General features: G+C 37.9%; 1 protein-coding gene across 1 annotated transcript in view; it reads left to right on the forward strand.

Moving 5' to 3' along the window:
• Nucleotides 1–26,119, forward strand: part of CMC1 (C-X9-C motif containing 1) — a 42,600-nt gene that overhangs the window by 15,369 nt on the left and 1,112 nt on the right. Inside the window, exon 3 of the mRNA XM_062496462.1 lies at nucleotides 25,581–25,671. Coding sequence (XP_062352446.1) covers nucleotides 25,581–25,671 — 91 coding nt within the window. The remainder of the gene's footprint in view (nucleotides 1–25,580; nucleotides 25,672–26,119) is intronic.

The raw sequence follows: 26,119 nt of genomic DNA on the forward strand, positions 1-26,119 counted from the left end.
ATATTGGACGTTCTTGAGCTGTGAGCTGTGGACCATTACCTTGCAGCTTCTCCATCTTTTTCCCTCCGTAAATTTTAAAGCCAAATGTTAGGTTTTTCTCTTTCTGTGATGTTAGGCAAAAGTATAATTTCTTTCTTCTTTCTCCTGCACAGAGTTTAGTTGTGTATCTTTAGGAAAATAAGGTTTGTGGATGCATCCCTCCCTCATTCTTGTGTCACGTGTAAGCCAGCTTTGATCAAATTGTGTGAAAGTTAGAAGCGGAAGCTGAATATTTCTGAAACAATTTTTAAAATCAAATAGGTGAGCAAAACACCACATTAATACCTCTATTAAAATAAAAAGGTGGTAGCAGAGCTTCAGTTATTTTGTTGTACACTTTTTCATCTGGGTGGAGGGGAGAGACCAAATCATGGGAAATGAAGCTTAAGCAGTTTTGTGATCAGTAGATTTACCATCTCCTAAATCCATTGTGAGATTATTCCTGGCATAAATTTGTCTTCTTAGTACACAGGGATAGGTGTTAATCAGAGTAAATAGGCTATGCTTTTTATGCTGTAAACAATTATAAGCTATGAACATAAGCTCTGTAATTAAGTAATCAAAGCTCTTGTGACTTGGTTTGTGTGCTGTGGAGTGTACACACATGCATGAAATGGAGTTGTTTACACTGAGGGCAGAGATACTCATTTAATTTGCTCTCAGTGTAGGATTTTTCTGCTTTATATTAAGTTCATGTTTCAGGAGCTCCTTTTAGTAGACCTCTGTTTCTTTTTGTCTTTAGGAAATTGTGATAAATGCATCGGTAGTGTAGGAGATGAAGCTATTCCACAAGTATGTGCCCTTACAATTGGCTTGGTCAGGCTAGGTTTGCATGTGTCCCTATGGGGAGCCCCTATACATTCAATAGTGCTCTGCATGAGCACAGGGGTCCATCTGTACCCAGCCTGGTACCTTAGCCTGCAGCTATACCACCTAGAGCTGTGTGCTTATCAGAGCTAATAATGCAAGTAATGACAGCTTGTCCAGCACGTGTTCCAGAGCCATCCAGGGAAAAGAAACCCCAAGTGTTACAAAAATAAATAAATAAACAAATAAATAAATAAAGGTTTTGTTAACTTAAGAAGTCATCCTGCTACTCTAGTGTGCAGTTAAATGGGTGGCTCATTGCTGTGCTTGATTCTTAGCCTACCAAAATGGCTTAGAGAAGAAATAACCATGGAAAATATATCTACCTGATAATTTCTAAAAACAATTAAGTGTTCTGTCTGGTTGTATTTAATTTTACTTAGATTATTTAAATTTGCTTACAGCTTTTTCTTTAGATTGTTCCAGTGTAAGTTCTTGTAGGTGATGCATGTTAATGATTTTGTAGCTCTCAGTTTCAGAATGATTTTTGTGTGATTTAAGATTTTCAAGCACTTTTCCCAGTGTAAATGGATATATTAGTAATTTTGTTAGCTTGGGTAGTAATTCTGTTAACATGCTTTCTGGGAAACATTGGTCAATTTTCTGTGACCATTATGTAAATATGGTTTATCGTGTTCATATCCATGCACTGTATGTACGTATGTGAAATTATGGGCCAAAGTGTCATAAAACAAGTAAACAAAAAAAACCCCAAAGTATTGTCTTACAGGAATGTTTCACTGTATTTTTACAAACTGAAGCATGAATTTGCCTGAATTAATATTAAATTATATATTTCTGTTATCTGCATGCCCTTGCATTTCAAATCTAAGTAACTAAAAGGATTATTTATTAACCATTGCCTCACTTACTGCTTTTATGAAATAATTTCTTAAGCAAGATGTTTTCTTGTTTTGCTTTGATTTCCAGTGATAAAATTTAAATACGAATAAGCTTCTCCAAAGCAAAATCCTGGCCAGTTTCAGGAACCTGGAGTTAGCAGTTTTCATCAGAATGGTGGCCCTTAGTACATCAGAAGTTCTGTAGTTTCATCCAGCTGTACTTTGCTTTCCATGACTCCGTGTTCTAAAACTAGGGACAGCTCTGTGCTCTAAAACTAGGGGCAGTCATGGAAAAAACTGCAAGGGCTGTGGTTGATTCTTGATAATTTCTACAGGAAAGTTTGTCTAATTTCTTGAGAGCACTTGCTTTGTTGTCCAAAGTTACAGATTCTGAAACTGAACTTGGTGGGGTTTTTTTTGGTAAGAGAAATACACAAACTTGGACTGTCAGCTTAATTTAGTTTCATTTTGGGTTACTTTCTATTTTCGGCTTGGAAAATAGAAACGATTGACTGACTTTGAGATGTTGTGGGTTTAGACTCTGAAGAAGTTGTCTTGAATTGAGATTGCAAAAAGAAATTACTGGGTCACAGATTCAGTCATGAAATTAATTCTGTATTATATATATTGTAGATGTTTTGTGTATTTGTTGTATTGTAAAGCATGTGTGTCAACCTTCAGAAACCTCACAACCTTTTTTGGTTTTTTCTGGGAGAAGAATAACTTGCTCCAGAGACAAGCGGTTTAAGTTCTGAACTTCTTTCCTCTGAATTTTGTTGTCCGTTACTTTTACGTCATCTGGATTTGGACCTTTAAGATCATGAAGAGGGACTTGCAGACATCCTCTGTAACAGAGACTCCTTTGTAAGATTGATGGATTCAAGTAGGAAATAGACCTACATGCATTTCAGGGTGACTGCAGGGACAGATAGTTCAATTCAGCCAGGTTCTGCCATTAGAAAGATTTTGAAGTAAATGTAGCGATCTCTTATTTTAAGTGTATTGTGGGAGACGTCCCTTTGATCAAGATGACAAGTTGTTCTGTCCTTTTAAAAAAAATTGTTAATCTATTTTAATTTTTTTATGAGGGGGACACAAAGAAGATATTTCTACATGTGCCGAGTTGAGGACCTTGACTGGAGAACACTGTTGTGTTGGTTTTATTGTCTGTAGGAGCTGTATAATTAAAGCAGCTGGAGTTACATTGCTGAAAAAATCTCATGATGCTTGGCAGGGCTTTAAGAATGGTTTGGAAAGTGTGGCTGGAAAAGGACATTTCCAGGCAACCACCCTCCTCCCATTCTCCAGACTTCCCATTAGCCTTCTCTTCCTCAGGGCTCGTGTTGATACTTAGTGAAGATGATGGGATGCAACACTACTGCAGGCTCCTCCGCAGCTGAGCATGACCAGTGTCATCCGGAGTTTTGATAATGTGCAGTTACTCAACAGTCCTGTCACTGACATTATCTCTGTCCCCGTAGGGGCCACCTGCTCTAGACCATGACCCTTACACCTGACATAGCAAGGTCCATAAACCCAAAGAAATTTCTGATCGAACTACATGTGGTGCTGTACATTGAAATGCCCAAGAACGCCTTTTGATAGTCCTTCTTAAAAACCCAATTCTTTTTATATATACAATTTCCTATCAGAAATGCAGATAATGAAATGCGAGAAATCCTTAGCAAATTTTGCTTGATATTGCTCACTTTCCTTGGTATTGCAGACTGAATTATGTTAGTTGTTGCTAGGCCTTGTTTTATGCTGAGGGAGCATACCTGTACCTGTTGGTACCTACAATTATGACATTAGAAGATGCTAAGACTGATAGTAGAGGGAAATCACATTACAGCTCTACTTAAAAATTTTGATGAGTGTTCTTGTCTTATAGCAAATTAAAACTAAAATCACTATTTACAGTCAAACACCACGCATCTACTTTGCATCATTGTGAAAATATAGTCCTTACAGTTTTTTTTTCAAGTTCACATCTCCTAAGAATATCTGGGAACACAGTGATCTTCTAATCCACTAAAGCAAAAAGATCAAGTGACTGATAAAAATCAATGAGTTAATATGACAGCTGCTGAGACCTTTTTTAAATTGAGCTGCTGTGATCAGAAATTGCTTACATGTGCTTATGTCCATATTATTCAGAGTTTGGTGGAAAGCCTGAGAGGTTACAGAGGAAGAATCATAGATTTTTTTTATGGCCACAATAGCCTTCTCTTAGGAGGATAGAACAAAAAAAGCTGCATTATTATCTGCAACTCAGTTTTTATGAGAGGAAGGTTAGTATAATTTGAGAACATAGTTTCAATTCAGCAACAAAACTGCAGGTGGAGAATGGAGGAAAACTGTTGTCCTCTGTTGCTGTATTTATTGTATGAATATTGAAGTATATTATGCTCATATTGTGTGTGACCACATGACCCTATATAAAATTGTTGATACTAAATTAAGTTACATGTGTTGTCAGTTATTTAAATTAATTTAGATGTTTTGATAGTATACAGTTATATTTAGCACTGATAGTACATTGCTGTGAGCTTTTTTTCTGGCTGCCATTCCTCGAGAGTAAGATACTGAATTTTTATCAGATGTTCTTGTTTGCACACAATAGCTTTTATTTTGGAAAAAAATTATTCAGTGCTATATATTTCCAACGAACATTTACTCTCATCGCACTTAACTATGTGAATTAATACAATCTCTAGAGGGATTATGGTATATTGAGCTTTGCTCCAACAAACTGGGCAGAGAGAACAGCTATATGTAAATTAGAATTTGAATAAATGAGATTCTAGATTTGTGTGGGTTTGTTTGTTTGCTTGTTTGAGTGATAACAGCATTAACTACCCTAAGCTAATTTATAGAAAAGAAATATGAGGGTATATTTTCTTGCTTGCTGATATAAATTTCAGTGTTCTAACTAGTTTTTAGGACTTTGAAGAAAATGTTCAGGGAGGGCACTTGACTGATTTCATTTTTTTTGTTCTTCCCCCCATCCATGTCATTTCAGCGTAGCTGATGACAAGAAATGGGTCAGACTGCTAGCTTTACCACTGCAACTTAGTTGTGGGGTTTTTTGTTTTTTTTTTTTTTTAATTTTTATTTTTTATTTATTAGGGAATGGAACAGCTTTTACAGGGACAAAGAGAAATGAAATCACTTTCAGTGAAAGAGGCCTCATTATAGCCACCAACAGCAGTTATTGACAGCTACACTTCCTATTAACAAGGAGCATTTAAGAGTTTGGCTGTTGGATCTTTGGACTTGATCTAATTTGCTAGCATTAATTAGTTTCTTTTGAGCACAGACACTTGGTGCTCACAGCTATAGATTTAGAGGACTAATTAGGACAGAAAATTGAACAGAATGGGGTAAGGCATTAACCTTCAACCATTACCAGCTGGGGCTCTGATAAAGACCACAGAGTCCAAATGCTCCTATTCATGCAAAGAGTACTCTAATGAATATCAATTTCAGCCAGGTTGCCATATCTTACAAGCCCTGTCTTGATTTTGATTCTCGTACCTGGTAGAGATTTTTATGTATAGATATTAAAGTGATATTGGTAGTTCAGAGGTCACAGATGAGAACCTCAAGAGGTTACCTGTGTTTTGTTCAGTCCTTCAATTGGCTTTTCTCAAGTTACAGATTTTATTGGTTTCCAGCTAAGATCCTGAATTTCAAATTGATTTCCCTCTCCAGCATAAATGCATTAATGTAGCCCAGATTAATTACATGTTCTTAACAAATGCTGGGTTTAAATAGAGGATGCCTGTGGGTTTTTTTTTGATTATTGTAGTACACGGTAGTAATAGCCATAACAAGAGCACTCACCAAGCTAACTGTTGAAAGTTGAACAGTAGGATTACTTCTTTTGCAGCTCTTACAGTGAGATACAGTTATTGTGTTATGATGTTCAGTTGGTAATCCAGTTTTAGGAGAACTATTTTTCCAAACTGGATTCATGTATTTTAACATCTGCAGAATAGGAATACTTTAACTGTATATAAGGAAAGAAAAAAACTAGTTGCCTTTGTCCTTTTGCATAATTTCTTGGATTGTTGGAAGAGTTGAACTTGAAATTAAGCATCAGAATCATCTGTTGTTTCTACCTTTTAGTCATATTACTATTCCCTGACAAATTCCCCATTAAAGCTGCGTCATGGTTGCTGTCATCATTTGACTTCTGTACCTGGAAATTCTTTGCCCACTGATGAGAAAAGTGTAGATGTCTTTATCATAATTTCTCCAAACTTGTTTTTTTCAAGAATGATGCTAGCATTGATGTATATAGCTTTTATGTACTCTGATTGTTTCCAGTTCTCCACTAGTGCACTCTACAGTGTTAGGTTGAATAGCTGGTTTTGTGTCTTAGGGTCCTGGTGAGGTAAGATTGGCACAAACGGTAAAAACAGAGAAATTCAACCTTGCCTCTATTACTGGTCTTGGAGTATGCAATGGTATTTAGATCAATCTTTAGAGAGAGGAGACATGGTCAAGTTCTTCCCCCAACGAAAGGGTGAGGATACTGTTCCAGCCACTGACTAATACCTTTTCCCAGATGTTATATACAGTGTTTGCTGTTCTCAGTTTTCTTTCCCTTTTGACACATTTTGATTCTTCTGTGTCATTCTTATTACCAGCAAGTGAGTGCAAACTTGGGATTCAGTGAGGGGTTTTTTGCATCCATTGGATCTATGGTGGGGTTATCCTATGGGTGCAGTTTTAAAAGTGTTACAGTGAGGTGTTACTGTGGTGTAGGTGGACAAAGCAATGGCAGTTTGTGACTCACAGTAGCTGTTATTTTTGCTGCCTTCAGTGTATGAAGTAGTTGCTCTGCAATTTTGCATTATAAGCCCCTCTTAGATACTGCATTCAACAGTTTCACAGTTAGCACTTAGTGTAAATAAATCTTAAAACTTTCAAGAGGTCATGCTATATTCCCATTGCCTGTGTATAAATGTTTATGTTGTGTATTAATTATTAATATTACCTGGGGTTAGTTTCACACAGAAAATAGGTTATTTTTCAACTATTGAAGTCAGAATGTGTTGTATAGGTACCATTAGGTTCAGCAGTGGAAAATAAAACAGTTTGGTCAAAAGGTTGCTACTGTGTATTCAGAGATGCAATAAATAGTGGTTATTCATGCAGCCTAAAAGCTGACCAACTTTGTGTTCAGCATAAGGGGAAAGTTCCTGTCCATTCTTTAGAAAACACATGAAGTTGACAAGTGTATTTGCCAAAGAAAATTGCTTAACCAAATCTCAAAAATTGAAATGAAGCTCAACAGGAATTAATACTAAATGGAAATCAAAAGTTGTGGTTTTACTTAATATGCTTTGATTTAATGGGACAGTAGATTATGAGAGTTTTAGTTTTGATCTCCTGTATGTTGGAGACCTATACCTGTTGTACATATCTTTGTGTACAATGTTATGACTCAGCAGAACCAGTCAAAAAAAAGGAGTGGGAATCACAGGTCTTATCAGGCAATAAGGGAAGACAAAGTTGAAATACAGTTTGGCAAATACACACGCTTTCAACAAGATGTGGTGTTCTAAGTGTTCTTCATGCATTTTGGTCTAAGTGTTCTTCATTGTTTTCTGAGAACAATGAAATCTCAAATTTTCATCCTGTTTTGGGATGAAAACATTTTAAGCTTCTTTTCCCGCGTAGAGCAGTAGTTCTAAAGATTGTTTAGCTCAAACCGAGTGAGTTGTCCCTCTAGCACTTATTCTTTGATGTAGTAGGTAATGGGTCCCATGGTAACAACACTGACAATGCACAAGTGGTTTTTTTATGGTAGGCACAATGTTGTCTGTTGCTGAATAAAACTCTATTCTTGTACATAATTTTTCAGGTCCTTTTAATAGCAACAACAAAAATAATCCCCCTCTTTCCCACCCCCAAATTTAGTTTTGTTGCTGTTGTGATTGCTTTCCAGTAGTTGTCTCAGTGGTGCTGCATAGAAAAAGTGTGGGGAGATTTGTACTCTGAAGAGTTTTACTTAGAGGTCTGGTGCCTGAGAAGGGAGTAAAGGCTACAGTATTGAAAGGTCATAAAAAACTTGCGCTGTGTTGTTATCCCTCTGAATTTTGTTTTTAACAGTCCTGCAGAAAAGAGCGCCTGGAACATTTGCTGTCTTGAATCAGGACAGCTACCTCTACAGGAAGTGTAATCATGTAACAGAAGGCAAGAGATGTTTTGGATGGGGAATCAAGAGCTGCAGAGCTGGTCAGAGGATAGGAAAGGGGATGATCAAGGAATGCCAGAGCTTTGCAGATATGGATGAGGCTTTACATTTATGATCAGGGAACAAGAAAAGCAGTTTAGCTGCTATATCCTAGATTTGAGAGGGATACTAGCAAAGGATTTGAAAGGAATCATGGAAAGGAGGGAAGTTAGTAGGAAAAGAACTTATATGAGGAATTTTGAAGAAGATAATGTAGAAGACCTGTGCATGAAAATTTCCCTTGGATGAACAGATTCTTCTCTTAGTATTTATCCATTGTTTTGGGAAGGAGTTGAAATGGTTGTAGGGAATTTGAGACTTGAATTATGGTATTAAGAGATCTGCCTTCTTACCTTTTTCCTAAAATGAGTTTAAAGAAAATTTTATTTTAGTCAGTAATGCCTTTTTTTGGCTTCTGATACTCAAATTCAGGATTTCCTTGTATTACTTTTATCACCTATAGTGTTGTACTCTTGATAGTTTTCTTTCTTTCTGGCTGTGATCTGGAATCTCTCAAGGAGGTTCTAGTTATTCTTCTTCTCCCTTGTCTTCAATGTACACTAAATATGCCCTTCAAGATTTCGGATCAGCACCATATTTTGGGGATGTTTAAATAGTCCTTTTTGAAGCACAAAATCAAAAATCTGTTGTTACATTTGCATGCTAGGCTTGATACAGTTCCTGCTTTGTTTTTTGGTGACAGAAATTTCCCATACTCTTTGCTGTAATGGGATGCTCATGAAGTGTGTGAAAATAACAACTGCAAAGTTGTGGCTTGAGATGTAATCTCACCTATGGCTTAGACTGTCAGACTTTTTAAAAATTATATTAGGGAGGCACAGCTAATGTTTGCTAAAGAACTTCTGAATGCTATGGTTTAATATGTGGAAAATGTACAGGAAGTGTATAATGTGGAAAGACAGAGAGTTGAAAGTATGACTTCTTCATGAAATCTAGACTGGTCTAACTATGCTTCAAAAGCATGAACTTCAGTTCTGTGAAATTCTTACCAAACCTGAGTGCTCTTGGAGGGTACATTTATCAGGCATGAAAGGGATTCAGGTCTGTAGAGGGCTTTGGAAAGACATTTTGGGCCATCAGCTTCTCTTGGGGCCGTATCTAGTATTCCTGTGTTTGTCCTGTAATCTGGGTAATGTTTCAGCTACTGTAGACAGCCGGTTTCAGTGCTTAGTTTTATTTTACCATTCAAAGAATGCTTTTTGCTTTTTAAGTTTTTTGGGGATTTAATGCCTAAACTAACTTTCCTTTGTATATCAAGCAATTTATGTTCTCAGACATTGGGCAGATTCCTGGCAATGATCTGAATAAAAGCAGGACTTTAAACAGAAGAAATAGGATGATCTGATTAGTGTTAGACAGGCAAAAGGGAAAAAGAAAAATAAAATACTTACTCAGTAACCATCCTGGAAAATTATTTCTGTCAGAGTCCCCGAAATGGCTTAGGGAAGGTGTTGAGTCCTGAGATTTCAGGGTTGTTTTGAGGAGCATGAAGAATTTTAAACACAAACCCCCAAAATCTTTAATGTTGTGGTATTAAAAATGACATTTAAATTCACAGGGAGAATTCATGGTTTCAAGTTGAAGAAAATTATATCCAGTAAACAAGAGTGACCACAGTCTGCAACTTCAAACTTTGTTGCTCATTACTTTTTTTCCTGCCTTTGGGGTGATAATTTTCTACAGTGACTCTGACAGCCCAGTCAAAATGATTCATAAGGCCAATGGTGAAAAGAGCTCTTTATTTTTCTCTGGTGTAAATAATCTTTGTCATTTCTGATCTGTCCTGATTTCCTCCTTGTACTTTGCATGTCTTTTCTGAGTGGTTGGAGTTTTTTTATGTTAAATGTAGGCTTCAGCATATGTCTAGTTAATGAACAGAAATTTACCATTGCTTTCCATAGAATATGGCAAAGAGGAGTATAAAACAATGTGTTTTATATAAAACATTTGGGGTTATATGACTTGAGATTTAGTTAGTAATTAATTAATCTTTAATGGGGTGCTAGAAGAGCACAGAGTTTCTCTGGTGTCTTCAATGAGTTACATCAGAAGACCCATGTTTAAAATACTTTACATTAACTACTTGTAATAATGCTTCATGACAGCTGAGTAATAGTATTAATGATTCTTCAGCTTTGTCTTTGTAATAGAGGTATCCCCATACCTTCGAAAACTATTCCAAATTTAAGGAAATTAAAGAGCATATTCATGTATGTATGTGTGATGATTTTTTTATGTTTAATTTTATACATTCCAAACGGTTTGAGGAAGTTTTGAGTCCTTTGTGGGAAGTGAGAATGGCATGGAAAATATACTTTTGCTTCTGTGAGACTGTTGTGTAACTATTTTGATATGCTCCATCTGTTGAGTAACTATAAAACTTCAGTAGTTTTAAACCAAAATAGTGTTCAGGGAATCTGTCCTCTTCACTCTGCTGTCAAAGTCATGTAAATACTACTTACTGGCTGTGCACAAATCATTGGGAAACATTCATTGTTGGGTAGAGAATACTTAGTAAATTACAGCCCCAAAAAATAATTTTTGTAGTTCTATAGAAGGAAGATATTTAGCAGAGCTGCAAACTTTTGCTTTGAGTGCCTTCTCCCACCAGTAATTCAGAAGAACAGCTCTGGTGTTCTGGTCTCATGATTTTCTTTTCTGTAGTAGTTTCAGTGGAGTGCTGTTTGTTCCAGACCTGATGTTACAGATCTCTGTGGCCCTAATGTTTGAGTTGCAATGACTTTGACTTGCCTGAAAGCTAATTCAACCACTCTAATAAGAAGGAATAATTGCCTCTGTGAAAGTGTTAAAAGTACTTAGAGGTAACAGTGTTTGGGTTATGGTGTTGTGGTATTTGGTTCAGCCAGATATGTTTCACATAAGCAGTAAATTGTAACAGTGACTATAATTCTGTGTGAAGTGGGTAGAATCCCCTTGTTTCTGATGTAATGTAGTCATTGTCTTAAAGTTTGATTGTAAAGTTGATACCCTGATGTCTGGGTTCTACTGTGTTGCAAAGAGATCTGGTACATACAGTCTTCTATGTGTCCAGAACTGATTGTACAATAACATTTTACTTGGACATGTTTTGTACCAACAATTGTCAAGTCCTCAGGTCTCTAAGCCTTGGCTGAACTTGTGACAAAAAAGTCAGAATGAACACCTAAAGCTTGTTGTATTTCCAGCAATCAGAGGGGTTGAATCTGAGTAAGAAACAGAGTCTAGCCTTCCTCTTCTCCCTTTTGCAGTCTTTCAAAGCTCAAAGGGGATAGAAGTTACTTCGTCCTGTTCTGCAGTGTTCAGAGAGGAGACCTTTATAAGTGGAACACCCTCGGAGACTATGTCAGCTCCTCAAACTTATCCTTTGATTTTTGGTTAAGTCATGTCACATGGGAGACATCTCATCCCAGTTGCAGTCCTACCCCTCTCTCTCTCTCTCTCTCTTTTCCCTGTCCCCTTACCCCTTCCTTGTCAAGGCTCAAGGCAGCAAGGACAAGAAGGTACTTTCAGAATCAGCTTTGGGTGAGACATGGAAATTTTGGGTGGCTAAAATGAGGTAGTGTATTCTACTCGTAGTCATTCTTCAATTTTTGTTTGGGTATTTGATCTCCTGCAAAAGCCATGTAGAAACCCTTGGACTTCAGCACTTCCTAAGGATTCCTTTGAGCTGTTTTTTTCTTGTCTGTCTCTGGTTGCTTCTATATCTTGGGAATCCCATTGGTTTGTTAGTGCCTTCTCTAACATTAAGCATCAATGTGTCTCCAGGTTCTGTGCTGGTGTGGACTGGCAGAAGAGTAAATGTCTTTCAGGTCACAACAAGATCTGGTGGGGTTAGGGGAAAAGCAGTTGGTGCCTGCTAGTTCATGGCAAACAAGGTTCAGCTGGACACTGGTTAACAATTTTAGAATTTGGGAAGAGCACTTGTAATTGAATGTGGGTTTTTTACTTTTATGACTCCAATTACTTTCCGGGTTTTTTGTTTGTTTGTTTGTTTGTTTGTTTGTTTTACTTTCACCACTGGCCGCAGTCCTGGACTCTAGCTAAAGACCAAAATCTAAATGAAGCTATTTTTCATAACTAATTTGACATCTTGTTTCCTGTTTAATAATTTTTTTTTTTTTGGGTCACAAAATACATAAGGCTGAAATCTTGGTATGTAGGGGAAAACAGGCAAATAATCTCAACAGTGTAAACTTCGATTCATAAATTTGAGACTTGCAACCAGGCTGCTGTACAAGAAAACAGATGCCATGCAATAAATTAATACTAAGCTGAATAATAAACAAGATGTATTGTTAAAGGTCTTTAATGCAAAGAAAGTGATTTCAGACTTTCATATGCTTGTTTTCTGTCTTTGTTTAAATGAAGCCTTTGCATGTGTTTTCTTTATTGTTCTCCTTTGTGCACATTTGAGCTTTGTTGGGTTGAGGACTCAGTCTCTGGTTGGGCAGTGGTGATTAACTTACACTAAATAGGCAGCAATAATGTGATTTGAGAGTGAAAAGGATTGATTTCTTTTAAATGGGGAAAAAAAACGGGGTTGAAGGAAATAGTTTACATAATCTGTAAACTAGTTAAGGAGCTGAATATTTATGTTGGTTGAAATTGAAGCTTAGTTGCCCTCTAGGGGTTTTACATTAATACAGCATATGCTAGCTTTTGGGTGGTTTTTTCTTCTTTCAGAATAAAGGTGAGACAAGTCTTTGAAAAAAACTTACATGCTGACAAATCTGTGGTGATAGAGGCATGTGTACATCTGTATTCAGTGAGTAAAGCTCATTTAGTTCAAAACCCAGAAAATGGAGGAGAGACTTTTAGCCACTTAGGTTCTTTTAAATTTCATTGTACCAGTGGAGAATGCACTGACAACCAACCAGTCATGGCACTGAAGTCCCAACCAGGAAAGGTCCTTACTTTTAGTTCTAAGTAAACAGAAGACAAAATGTCACAGGAGGTTGTAATGGCAGCACTAGGGCTCTCCATCAGTTTCTGCTCATATCCCAGCTGCTGAATGCTACTTCAAAATCTTGTGTCCTCAGTGGCTACTTACTAATGCACAGGGGTTTTCTGTCACTTCGGGTCTTTCAGCAGGTTGAGCCCTGGATATTGGTCTGTGATTGAATGTGTTAGAAATAAACTTTGTCTTCTCCTTTTGAAAGCAATTGACAAAACCAGTAGTTTTTGATTGCTTGGATAGGTCTGGTGATATTTCATTGGAAATATCCTCATGCCATAGGAGGAAGTGTGACAAATGGCTTCTAAACTGGAGCTACGTATACATATCCCCTTGTTTTAACTTTTAGTATCTCCTTCACCAATGATTTTGTAGCAGAGGCATTGTTAACATACTTATTTGAACAATTGCTAAATAAATTCATAAGAGTTTGGTTGTTTTTCTATAAACGGAAACTACATTTATGTGATTATTTTTGCTGTTGATGCTGTAGAACTCTAAAATGTTTTTGCATGAGAAACCAGGTAATTGGAGCAGGCAGAATAGATGCACTTAAATGACCCCTCCTGCCAAACTTGTGTCCCTCTGCATACAGCTTGAGGAGCACAGTGTAATCAACTTCCAGAAGGTAGAGCAGTGTCCCCGGGGCTTCAGTGTGCCAAACTACACCTAGATTTGTGCTAGTAAAGTCAATGGTCTTACACAGACTTTTATGCCATTTGCCTATTAAGCTTTGCACTGCAAAACAGTTTCTCTCTTTTGAGGAGTTTTCATAGCTAGTTTCTGGTGCATTTTGTTTTGCTTTGTAGATTTATTAAAGATTTGTTTGTAAATCCCCTATCTACCAGTATTTGATTTTATTGTCTTCAAGATTACAAATTTTGATCTGAAAAAATGTACCTGGTTTTTGCAGTTCTTTATTTAAAACATTTTACAGAAGATGAAAGATAAATCTTACACAGTTACTACCAAATTTCCAGATACTGCTGAGTTTTGGTAATGTGTTTTCCTGCCACGTTTTAAAGTCATGTCTTCGAAATCATGAAATGAATAGGGTAGTCTGAAATTCTAAATGCCTACACTGTCAAAGATGCAATTTTATTTGAAAAACTACGTTTGCATACTTTATCACACTGTGGCCACAATTGCAAGGGGTCGAATTACTCTTCACTGTTCACTTCAGAACATGGACATAGCAGATTTTTCTTTTCCTGGAAAATTTGCACCTTGGTTTTGTCATCCTTACTAGTACTGAGTAGTACCTCATTCAGCAGGAATTCTTCCATCGTGAAGAATGATCTGCCTACGGCTAGTCACTTTTGAAAAGATACTAAACATATGCTACAAAGTAGGCGAAGTACATGATAACTATTTTGGAGATGTTGGAACAGTGGATGGGGATGAACTGTGACCTGCGAGGGAAAGTAACTTCCTCTTTTATTAACTGTTGGAAATATTCTATATTCTCAAAAGACCTGAGATTTTGACCCTATTCTGTGTGGCCCATCTCACTGTCGCCCTCCAGATGGAACCCTGAAACCAGTTTCACTTTTGCTTAGAGGATATTTTGTTTCATTCAGAGCAGTGAGATAGTTCTCACTCTATTACTGCTACCACCACCGACCTTCAGTATTGAGCTGCGAGTTAAATAGGTGGTTTTGGAAGTCCATCAAATTGAACTGGGGCAGGGGAAAGGAAGAATCCCCGGCACAGCACGGTGTAACTGAGAGCTGGTGTCGTGGTGGAATAACTTGGCAAATGCCTCCTCCGGCGTTATATGAATGCCCTGCTCTACCCCCACCGTGTGGTAGAAGGACATTACTGTTACTTCTTCGACTCCGTGAAGCTCTGTTTTTGAGAAATAGATATATTTTGCCTTTGAAGTTCAGCTAAAGAGTCAGTCGCTATGGGACAGAGGGAGGGGATGTTGTTTCTTTAATCATCTGTTATCCAAACTTCTCTGCTGTCCCTGAGTGGCTCGGCAGCTCCCGAAGGAGGCGGGAGGATAGGCAGTGGCGAGGCTGCGCTGTGCAGCTCAAGTTGGATGCACTTGTTTATATAAAAGCAGGCAGTGACAGACAGTAGCCATGGGGGAACTTGCATTTGTTCCAGTTCTGCCTCTTCCAGCGCCTGGTATGGTAACGCTTGATGTCAGGGATACTTACTGCAGGGTGGGAGGAAAATTAGATCAAGTCAGTCTTAAAGGAAGTTGTTTAAAACCAGTGCAGCTTAACCAAGTGGCTGTTCTTGCTGGGCGTGCTTTACCTGAAGCCTTATAGAGAAGGTAATGCTTGTACTTGACGAGCATTCCTCCAGCAGATTTCTTTAGTGGATAAATCATGTTTTACCCAAATAAACTGCCTCACAGCAATATGCTTACTTAGCTTAAAAGGGTAGCTTTTTGTAATTTCACTAGGAAGAAAAAGAGGTCTGCTTCTCTGTAAAAATCTTCCTGCGTAGCCCAGCAGATTGTCATTTTTGAGCACTTAAATCTGCCTTAAAGTAGTTGCTGTAAAGCCTTATACATAATAGTCATTCCCTTGCTATTTCTTCTGTGTCTTCTGAGGACATAACGCTCTTGTGTACTGCTGTGCTCTGCCTGTCTTGCTTAGTCAGAAGGAGGAGGACTTGGCTTGTAGCTCTTACAGAGCTGGCTTGCTGGAATTTACTTTAAAAGTATGACAGTGTACATACATAATCTGTATGACAGATTTCTGTGTGTTTGGTGCAAAATGCATGCACACGTGTGTAGGTGTGTATACTCATGCATACAGAAAATGCTGATGATTCTGTATATCCAGGATGGAAGATCAGATTAGATCTATGGCACCAAAACTAATAAGTAGACATTTCTCTGTATCATCTCTGCCAAAGCTCCTTTTGTTTTTGAAGTCCGAGTTCTGTTAAAATTCTAGTGACTAAACATATATTGCTAATAAATTCCGCCTTCCACAGTATTTAATCATTTAGCAAGCAGGAAAAAAAGATGTCAGGAAAGCACTGCCTGACATTTTAAGGTATATGTTCTTTTCTGACTCTGTGGCTCTTAGGAAAACACTTTTCCTAGCCAGGTTTCATGTATGCATTCATATCAAACTGAAAACTAACTTTAGTCTTTCTAATCCTTGTCCCCAAAAAGGCATTTTGGTCAGATCTCATGTGTGCAGGACATAGAATGAGCAGAGCTGACCTGTCCTTGTCCTAATGGCAGAACTAAATGCTCCTGAAAGTATCTTGAGATTGCATGTGTATATTTTTTTCAGAACTTTTTTTTAACTCTTAATTACTTTAATCTGGCATATTTTTGTTAACACTTTTTGTATTTGTCTGGGGTTTGTTAGCTGAACTGATTAGGTTGGCTTGAATTACTGTGTTTGGCTGTGTTCCTCAGCTTGTTTTCTGTGGTTTTCTTTTTCTTGAACAAAACAATTCTTGTCTTTCCTAAACTTTGCTTTTCAATTCCATTCTCTTGTTTCTTGGTGCTTACTATAAAATTGGAAAGAAAAGATCCAGCGATATGCTGTGGATAAGTGTGGGTTATTTGGGACAGACAGAAGTGTTTCTCTGCTGTTGCTTGAGGTTTCTGGTTATGCCTCTTAGAAACATCCACAACTCTCAGTCTGGATGGTAGCAAATTTTGAATTGCAGAACATGTTGCGAGTCTGGTGAGAGAGGTTCCCCCAGCACAAGCCTCTGCATCATATGGGAATGGGACTAGATCTTCACTGTTCGAGGCTTTCATGCATGTTCTCGTAATTCCTTGATGGTAGTTTCTTAAGATCCTCTTTTCTTCCCCCCACATATTCTGTCTTTAATGATTGTCAGGTTTTAAAACAAGAGAAACCCTGCTAATATTTCTGTAATAAAAAGATCACCAGCTGAGCAATGACTTCTGATTTGAATTAACTGATGTTGGAGGATCCCTATGTGCCTTACATGAGTTTTCAGAACTGCTGTGGTATTGTGGTTTAAAAAAAAAAACCCTATATATATTTTTTTTACAATTTTTGAAACAGAATGTTTGAGTAAGCTATTGATTTCCTATATTGGTTTTAAAAGCCCACTGTAATCAGTTTGCCAAACCTAGATCTTTGTAATATCAGTGTATGTAGGACATGAAAACTTGTAGAGATGAATCCCTCTGCAAAAACCCCTGTGACAGCCCCCTGGAACCTCCTTTGAGATAAGAAAAACTACTTGCTTAGAATGACTCATGTTAGAAAAATGTAAGCTCTTATTTTTTTTTTTAGAATATTATTGGTTAGGTTTGGTTCTTTATAATTGGTTGTCCCAAACAAAGAAAAATAATGTAGTTGGCCAAAATGTGTTAACCCTGTTTTCCATTGGTTTACTTGTGATCCCCCCAAACCCTATAAAAGTACATGTGTGATCCCCCATCTTTGGATTTGTAGCCTGACCCCTTCACAGATGATAATAAAGCCTGTGGGAAAAGTCTGAGCTTCTCTCCTGGTCTTTTTATGCTGGCTGGAAACTACAGGTTTCTGTGAGAAACCATGAAGCTAAGTTCCTGAAAGGCCAGCACTCACAGACCTTGTAACTTTCCCCTGCTCAAGGACAACTGGGCAGGGGACACAACAAAAAGTTACAAAAACTTTGGAGACTCTTGTTCATAAGTAGGTGGCATTTACAAAGTGAGTAACTGGATGTTCTGAAAAAAACCCCAACCAACTCTCAAACATTTTTGATCTGTGTAGAGTGTTGTTGCTCCCTACTGCTCTGGCCTGTTTCTGTATCCAGCTGAGAGATACTTTGAGGTCAATTAATTTTTGCAGCAGGATTTTGAAAACCTGCTAATGAAACAAGCACGCATGGTATGAAACAAATAACTACAATTGCAATAGTTAGGAGTTTAGCAGGACTTGAGTGGGCTAGGGCAAAAAATGTCGAGGTTGGCATATACCTTTCTGGTTTCAAGAGGTTTTTTCCCTCTTTCTTCCTCTGCTTTTGGATGCTTGTCCATTTAGACCCACCATGTAAGGCATCCTCAGGGTTTTGAAGGGCATGTGAAAACTTTATGCTTCAAGGTATAAGCCAAGCTTACAGGTGCTAGGGGTTAGGAAGAAACTTCACTTGAGAAGATGTGTTTCCACAATGTAGACTTTCTGACATGTTTTTTTTAAAGCAGCTATTACTGGCTTCTGAGAAAGATGGTATACAGGACAAATAAGCCCTTTGATTCAGTATGTTAATTTCTCATCTCTTAATGTCCCCTAAAGCAAAGTCTTCAGATTTGTTTTTAGGATATTGATGTGTTCTTTATCCCAAGGTATTGTGTTTAGACAAACAGATTCTAGATTTTTTTGGGAAGCATTCTTCCTCTGCAGATCACAGTTGTGCTGTGTACCTTCCTGATGATTCTCTCCTGCTGTATGTTCACCTCAGTCACAAGATGAAGGTTTCTGCATTTCATTCTGAAGTGCCAACCAGTGCTGTGGTCTGCTGGGGGATCCTCTGTTTGCACTCTGTACTTTAAGATAAAGCTGCTTTTCTATGCTGAGAATGCCCTGGAAAAGATTGGCCGCAAGGATGAATATCCCTTCCTTAAAATTGCCAAATTCTTGGGTTTCTCTGCTCCGCAGTCCTGTATGGCGTGCTAGTATATATTGATCATCTCCCCTAGGACAGATGCCTCCAGCTACAAAAGCTGAAATGGAGCAGATTTTGGGGGGCTGGGGATGAGCAGGAAAGTAGAAAGGATATGATTTTTATGTTATAGCAAATGAATGTTTGTGGAGAGAAAGTATTTGATCTGATAACAGAGGTTTACTTGAAAGAATCAAGGTTATTTTATGTCAATTTTCTCTTTGCCCTATATAATATGCATTTAATTATTTCATGCTATCTCCTTCTATTCAAATTAATCTGTCTTATATATATTGTTGCTCAAATTAGAATAATTCTTTAATCAGCTGTGTTATGCATGCCATACTAGGCCAGAATAGGAAAGCTACTCCTAGCATACTGACGATGCATGTATTTTATTTGTTGTTGTAATTTAAAAGTAAAATCAGAAATATTGATTTCTACTTGACTGGAGAGATGATTTAGTTTGAATATCAGACTGATCTTAATCAGGTGAGAATTAATTGAGTTGGAGGTATTAGATATTCAATGATGTTAACTGAACCATGAGCAATCTGCAGAGAAGCTTTCTTTTGTACTGTGTTGGAAATATCAAATAGCTCATACTCTACAATGTAAAACAATCTCTTCATGCTCATGCTACTACTTCCTCTGGCTCATTAAATGTACCAGTAATCTTTTCTGTGCATACTGAGTAATCTTCAAAGTAACAAGCTAATGAATCATAATTTAATACAAAACTAAAAGCATAATAACTACCCTTAAAAATGTTGCTGGTAATGTTGGGATAATTTTGTTTTTGTACACATTTTACAAATCTAGGTTTTAAAATTTTGCCATTGTTTGCATTTTAAAGGGAACTATTTCCTCTTCCTCCTGCTATCACCTCCAAATCCCCATTGTCATTTGGGCATCTTTTCTCCACTCAGTGGTACAGCACAAGGAATGACCCAATACACCAGACAAATACATACATACATATATATTTTTTTTTTTTTTTTTTTTTTTTTTTTTTTTTTTTTTTGGTAGAGGGAAAAAACCTACCCCAGAATAAGCCTGGTCTGGATCATGATGAAAGCTGGTTTGGTGTTTTTTATTTTAAGAGTGTGATAGCAGTATCATAAGTGTTGAGAAAATATAAATGGTGAGATAACACCTCTGTAGGACTTTCTCTTAAGTAGTAAAATTGTAAAGTCTTTAAATAAACGAGAGTCAGACTGAGAGGATCAATTTATCTTGGTAATGGGGAATATTTCATTTATTTTGTGTACAAGCACATCTGCAAAATAGATGCACACTTATAATTGATAAAACTACAGTTCCAGTATTATATGAAATGTACAACACTTCACAATATGAGGCAATATGAAAGTGCCAAGGTCTGAATCTGCAAAAAATGAACCTTCAGAAATAGCCTTCATGCTACAAACAGTTCATACATTGAAAATAATGAGGATGATTCTTTAGTGTTATATCAACACAGTTTCCATGCAGCTGCTTGTCTGGAGATAAGTCCCGCTTTTTATTCTCTTACTTTGCACATGGGAAGACTTTGATGTTTGCAGAAAGAAATTATTAACATCTAATATTTTAAAATATTTAAAGCAAAGAGAAAAAAATCCTTTCGACATCTGCTACAAATATAATCTAATGCTGGTTGTTCCTCTTTATTAAATTGCAAAAAAACACCCACAACTTTCAGTTTGTTTTTAAGCTTGGGGCAGGACATAGCAGGTTTTTTTCATAGTCTTTCCTTTACATACACATAACTGAAACTTCAGCAGTCCAACACTTCTATTCCACCGTTTCATTTTGAATGCAGCACAGTGAAAAAACAGCCTAATTCTGTTTGGGTGTGGGATGGTATTGTAGGGTACCTAAAGAATACTTGCATCATAAATATGGTGCCTTGTTTATGTTGTCCACTCTTTGTAGTCCTACAGACACCGAGATTAACAGTGTTAAATGTAACCTTGTCTGGTTTAATGGTATGGAAGAAAATAATTGTCTTTCTTCTGCAGAGCTGTGCTTGTGTCTTATGCTAGTTGTGGGTTTGTCCCTTTGACTCAAAATCCTACAGGTTTTTTTTTTTTGTCATATGGAGCAAATATTTCTTGAACCTGTGAATGTGTTCCGAAGTTAAAATGGGCAGAACCCTGGCTTTTTAATCTCCTTTTTTTTAATTAGGGCTCGTATGTCCCAGAACATCTGTTGGTGGAATCCCACCAACTTTGTTGTAGCTTTCTGGTAGTGTATCTGATCTTTTAAAATTAATGCTTTAGTGTGTATTGCATATGCTTGTCTGACTGCTTGAATAGACAGGGAAATAATTTGTCCAGTCTTTTTTCTGTAATAAGTGAACTGTTAGCCAGTTTCACTTCAGTTTCCATCTGCTTCTCATATTATCTTGTGGTAAAGTCATAAACCAGTTGGGGAAAAAGCAGTTAGAAATCCTAAGGAAAAGCATTCTTCTTAGGTACTGTTTTTTTCAGCAAAGGTTAGTGCAGACTGTAAATATCTTTGTTTACACAGTGGTCTTTACTGTGTCAACCTTCTAACTAATTATGAAAGAAACCTTAAAAAGAGTGCTCTGTAACTTAAAGAAGTTTTTAATCAACCATCAAATATACTAAGTCAGGCACTGAAAACTAATTCTTCATACCTTCAACATAATTTGTATAATTCTTTATCTGAAGGAAATTACAGAAAGACTTGTAATAGGATTTTTGTTTAAAAAAATTGTGTCTGTACAGCTTTATGGATAAATTAAGAAGGCTTTCAAAACCTCTTTTTTTTCCTGTTCTGTGACTTTACATACATCAGGATCTAATTTCTCCTAGTTCTTTGGGTTGTGCTTTCTCAGGTGGGTAGGTTGGGATAGGAAGACCCAGTGAAATCCGGCTCTTGGATCCAGGGCAGATCTGGAGGTGCCAGGGACCAAACTCAGCAGTTTCCCTGAGCTGCTCAGGGCCAAAGATGCTCCCTGCTGCAGAGTCAGTCCTTCGAAGGACTCATTCTCCTCTGGCCTCAGCCAAAAAAGCCCTCCTGTCTGTCCCTGAAAATGTGGTCTTCCCGTCATAGGCAGATCCCCTGCCCATGCCAGCATGCCGTAGTGAGCAGGTGAGAACTGGCAAAACTGAACTGCTCTGTATTCAGACATGGCTGTTCAGCTTTTGTTAGTTGACAGCAGACCTCTCTCTTGGCAAAGATACATACACACAAAGATACAGACTAGCCTTACACGCTTGGTTGATTTAGAAAAGGTTCTAAAATGCGGGCTTGCTTCTAGCAGTTAAAATCCCTCTATGTGGCTGGAATGGCCAAAATGTAATGAGACTTAAAATTCTCCGAACTGTGACTAAAACTCATTTTGGATTTGCCTTGTAACAAAAATGCAAAGCTTTCTTCATGAGAGATGAAGAAGAAATCCAGCCTCAAATCAGTGATGAGCTGTTAGTGAAGTGTCCCTGAGCTGTAGGCTCAAGAAGAGATCTTTGCTCCATGTGCATCCCCTTAGACAGAGCCTGTGGCACAGAGAGGAGCCTGTGGGGTAACCTATGTCAGATATGATGTCATGAACCATGACTTCTGCAGGTGAAAGGCAGTCTGTAGCCAGTTTCCGTGGTAACTGGTAGGCACCTGCAGCTTGTTGACGCAGTAGTGGATCTGTCCTTGTCTGTGCACAGAGCATTCAGTGATGGACATATGTAGCTGTCCTAGAAAAGCCTTGGCAAAGGGTTGATTTGGTGGAGGGTGAGCCCCTTTCGACAAAGCATTTTCGCTTCTGTTGTGTTTAGCTCTGTTCCTCAGTTAATTTGGCTTGTATCTGGAAATATTGGGGATAACTTTTATTGTTTGAAACATGACTTTCTTTTGTGTTACAGTTCGCAATGAATTTGCAGACTGGCCCAAAGTTACCTCTTGTTTGGCTGCTGCTTGAGGTCTTATTTTGGTAGCTTGCTGCTTGCAGGAAGAAAGGAGACATATCAGTCTATGAACTTCAAAAGTCATGGAAAGCCATTTCCTGAAGTTGTAAAGATAGTATCGTACACAAGATTATTAAAAGATCAGTTCTGTTCTTTCTGTAATGTGCAGTGCATCAGGAGGAAGGTTGGTTTGTATTCTTTAGTGTTCTGATTACCCCTCATAGCTGCTAAAGTGTTAAATTACAGTAGGTTTGTAATCAGATCCTGTGTATCTGCTCCTTCTGTGGTCTCTTGCGATGCATCCTGAAACTATGGTCAACAATGCAGATATTGCCTGCATGAAGAATGAGTAAGGCCTGTCAGACATGGAGATTAATTCTTGGTTTGAGATATCTGGAAATATTGAGCACTATTTCTGACATTATTCTCCAATAGTAGTTTAACATCAACACATTTCATTTCATGGAAGAGTCACAGAATCACAGAGTAAGCTGAGTTGGAGGGGACCCATCAGGATCATCAAGTCCAACTCCTGGCCCTATGCAAAACATCCCACTCGTACCATGTGCCAGAGGCCATTGTTGAAATGCTTCCTGAACTCAGGCAGGTTTGGTGCTGTGACCACTTCCCTGGGGAGCCTGTTCCGGTCCCCAGCCACCCTCTGGGTGGATATCTTTTCCTGATCTGATAGCCAACCTAAACCAGCCCTGATCCCACTTCATGCCATTTCCATGAGTCCTGTCACTGGTTAGGAGAGTGAAGAGATTGGTACTTGCCTCTCTGTGAGCAAGACAAAGCACAATTAAAAATAAAGAAAACATTCTACAGACTCCTAGAAGGTTTCTGGTAAGTGTCTATAACTAAACCCATCTTGCAGTCTTTACATCACTGCCAAACAGAAGAGAAAGATAATCAAGTTTCGTGTGTTCATATAAGGATACCCAAAATGCTTTAACCTTCCTTATTCCTCTTTGTTGTTAAGCATCAGTACTGTTAAAGCTAAACAGCTGGAAGCAGTTTTATCACTTTGCAACAGTGCCTGGCCATGTACCACAAGCAGGGCCTTCTGAAGCCAGGGAATGCTGGCAATTGCAGTTCAGGCCTTTTTTGTTCACTGGGACATCACGCCTTTAACCAATCAAGACTGGTGAGCTAACAAGTGAGAGGGACCTCCTGTTGTCTTCAGTGGTTTTTTACTTCACAGCTTCCAGAAGAAATGATTGCTACTACAAAAAAAAAAAAAAAAAAAAAAAACAAAAAAACAAACAAAAACCAACCAAAACCTCAACACAGCACTTAAAAGAAGTGCCTGTAGAGACTATAAATCAAATTGGTCACTAGATAGACCATAAGCTTTTGGATGTTTTTCCCAGAAAAAAACAAAGGTCATTTTTAGGAATATACTAATAGGTATGTTTTTTCTGAGATGCTGATGTAGGAACAGTCAGTATAAACAGTCAGGAAAGAACAGAAGAAATGTCAGATTTGAAAACCAAAGAAATTTCTGATAAGCTAATAGCAAACACATATCCCTTGTTCTGGGCTTAAACTGCTTAGTAAACCTGAGCTGTCCAGGTGTTTCCTCAGAGCTGTGCTTGTGCATTTGGGTGAAGTCTAAAGCACATAGATCTTAGAAACTGAGTGTGGTTATTAATAGAAACCTTTGAGCACAGCTTATGGTGTCTTCCCAGCTGGTTATTAACTGATTAATTGAAACTCATTTTCTGCACACTTTCATCTGGTCTTCGTGTAGGGTTTGGTGGAGTTGCCAGTGTGTAATGCTGGGTGCTGCATTGGAGAAACATTTAAGTGTTCATTCATAAATAATATGTTTGAAGTAGGTAAGAAGTTAGTTCTTCACCAAGTTTGGCAGTATAAGGACACTTAAATCTGTCATCAATACTTTATGCAAACACTACCTTATCTTGCAAATTATTTTAATGAAAGCATACTTAATAATAGCTATGGACAAGCAGATTAATCTCACCTAGGGATTGCTTGCAGCTGTTGGATCACTGTCTCAAAATCTTGCCAGTAGTACCCAGGATCCTAGAAGGTGGATTTTGTTCCACTGAGGTTGACAATTGCTTAATGCCCATTTCAGCAGGCATCTGCTATGAGCAGAGGACAGGAGTGCTGCGTTTGTAGGCTCAAATCTCTGCTTTCTTGTTTATTTAAGTCTTGATGTACCTATACACTGAGCATAGGTAATGTGATTTACCTGTTTTGTGATGTAGTACCATTAAGTTTTGATATTACTAGATTAGCTGTAAATTTTGCTAAGTATGTGCAAGAAAATAACAGGTTTTGTATGCCCTAAATTTGCTCAATATTAAATCACTACCAGGAAGACCTTAGAGGAGGAGAAATGGATGGAATTCTGGAAGGGGATGCAGTGGAGGGGGGAACTTTGCTCTTGATCTGGCTCCTAGTACATCGTGGACACATGGCTTTCTCTTTCTTTCTCTCTCTTTTCCATCTGCTAAATGTAGCTGATTACCACTTAGAACAGGACAGTTTGAAACCTCCTGATAGAAATAACAGCCAGTTCTTATCTAGGGTTACTATTCAGTGAAACATCTGTACAGGGTGCTGGTAATAATAAGGCATAATTTTAGTTACTTCCAGATAAATCCCACGTCCTTAGCCATGATTTTGTTGTTCTGTTTTAGTATCTCACTGGCTTGTTTTTAAGTCTTAAGATCCTTAAAACAGACCAGGTACTTTCACTTTTTTGAGCAACTTCATTAACTGCCAGAGATGTAGGTGATAGCCCTGAATAGAGCATGTGAAAAGCAAGCACAAAAATAATGGATTTGCTGCAAGAATAACTTCAGAAATGGTATTAGCAACAGCAGTATGTGTGCAAATGTGCTACATGATGAGGGGAGAATCCCAGTTAAAATGTTGTTGCAGAGGAAGTGACAAAGGCCTTGCAAACAGTATGAGAATCTAGGCCAACTATGGTTACATTAATAATAAATCAGATCTGGTCTGCTACCTCCTCCACATAGGGTTTTTTTCACCTATTGTCAGTTTTCTAACTTCAATTTAGCTTGTGTTGTTTTTTTTTTCCTCAGCATTTACTAAATGCTGTCAAGAAACTGGTATTCTGATGGTGGTGAAGTGTCGGCAGGAGAACACAGCACTGAAGGACTGTCTGGTTGGCTAGTAAGTCCCTCATGAGTTTTTGCTGGCTTTTGTGCATGGCCTGTACTAATCTAGAAATGTTAACTATTCTGAAAAGAGCTGTGTGGGGTTAGGGACTTGGATGTATTTTCTGAAAATGCTATCTTTGCTCTATTAAAACCTGGTCAGGGTGAACAGGGCATTAACCAGGGCACATGCTGGTCAGGGCACTAACTGACAAGATTTATTTACCATATGAATATATGGCTACAGAGACTTCTTGATTCACCTGGGGACAGATTTCAGCCCAGAGGCTCTGCAGCTCTAGTACATCACACATGTGGGGACAGAGGAACACAATGAAGCTTCTGTTAGTGAGACAAGATAAGTTTGGTTTTGCTTCTGTTTTTTAAGATTTAGTCTGTGTTGAAAGTGCCCTACTGTCGTGAACAGCAGTAGCAGGAGCAATGGAAAATTGTTATATATGAGA

The sequence above is a fragment of the Cinclus cinclus genome, chromosome 1 (assembly GCF_963662255.1).
Source record: "Cinclus cinclus chromosome 1, bCinCin1.1, whole genome shotgun sequence".
In the NCBI taxonomy this organism is placed as follows: Eukaryota; Metazoa; Chordata; class Aves; order Passeriformes; family Cinclidae; genus Cinclus; species Cinclus cinclus.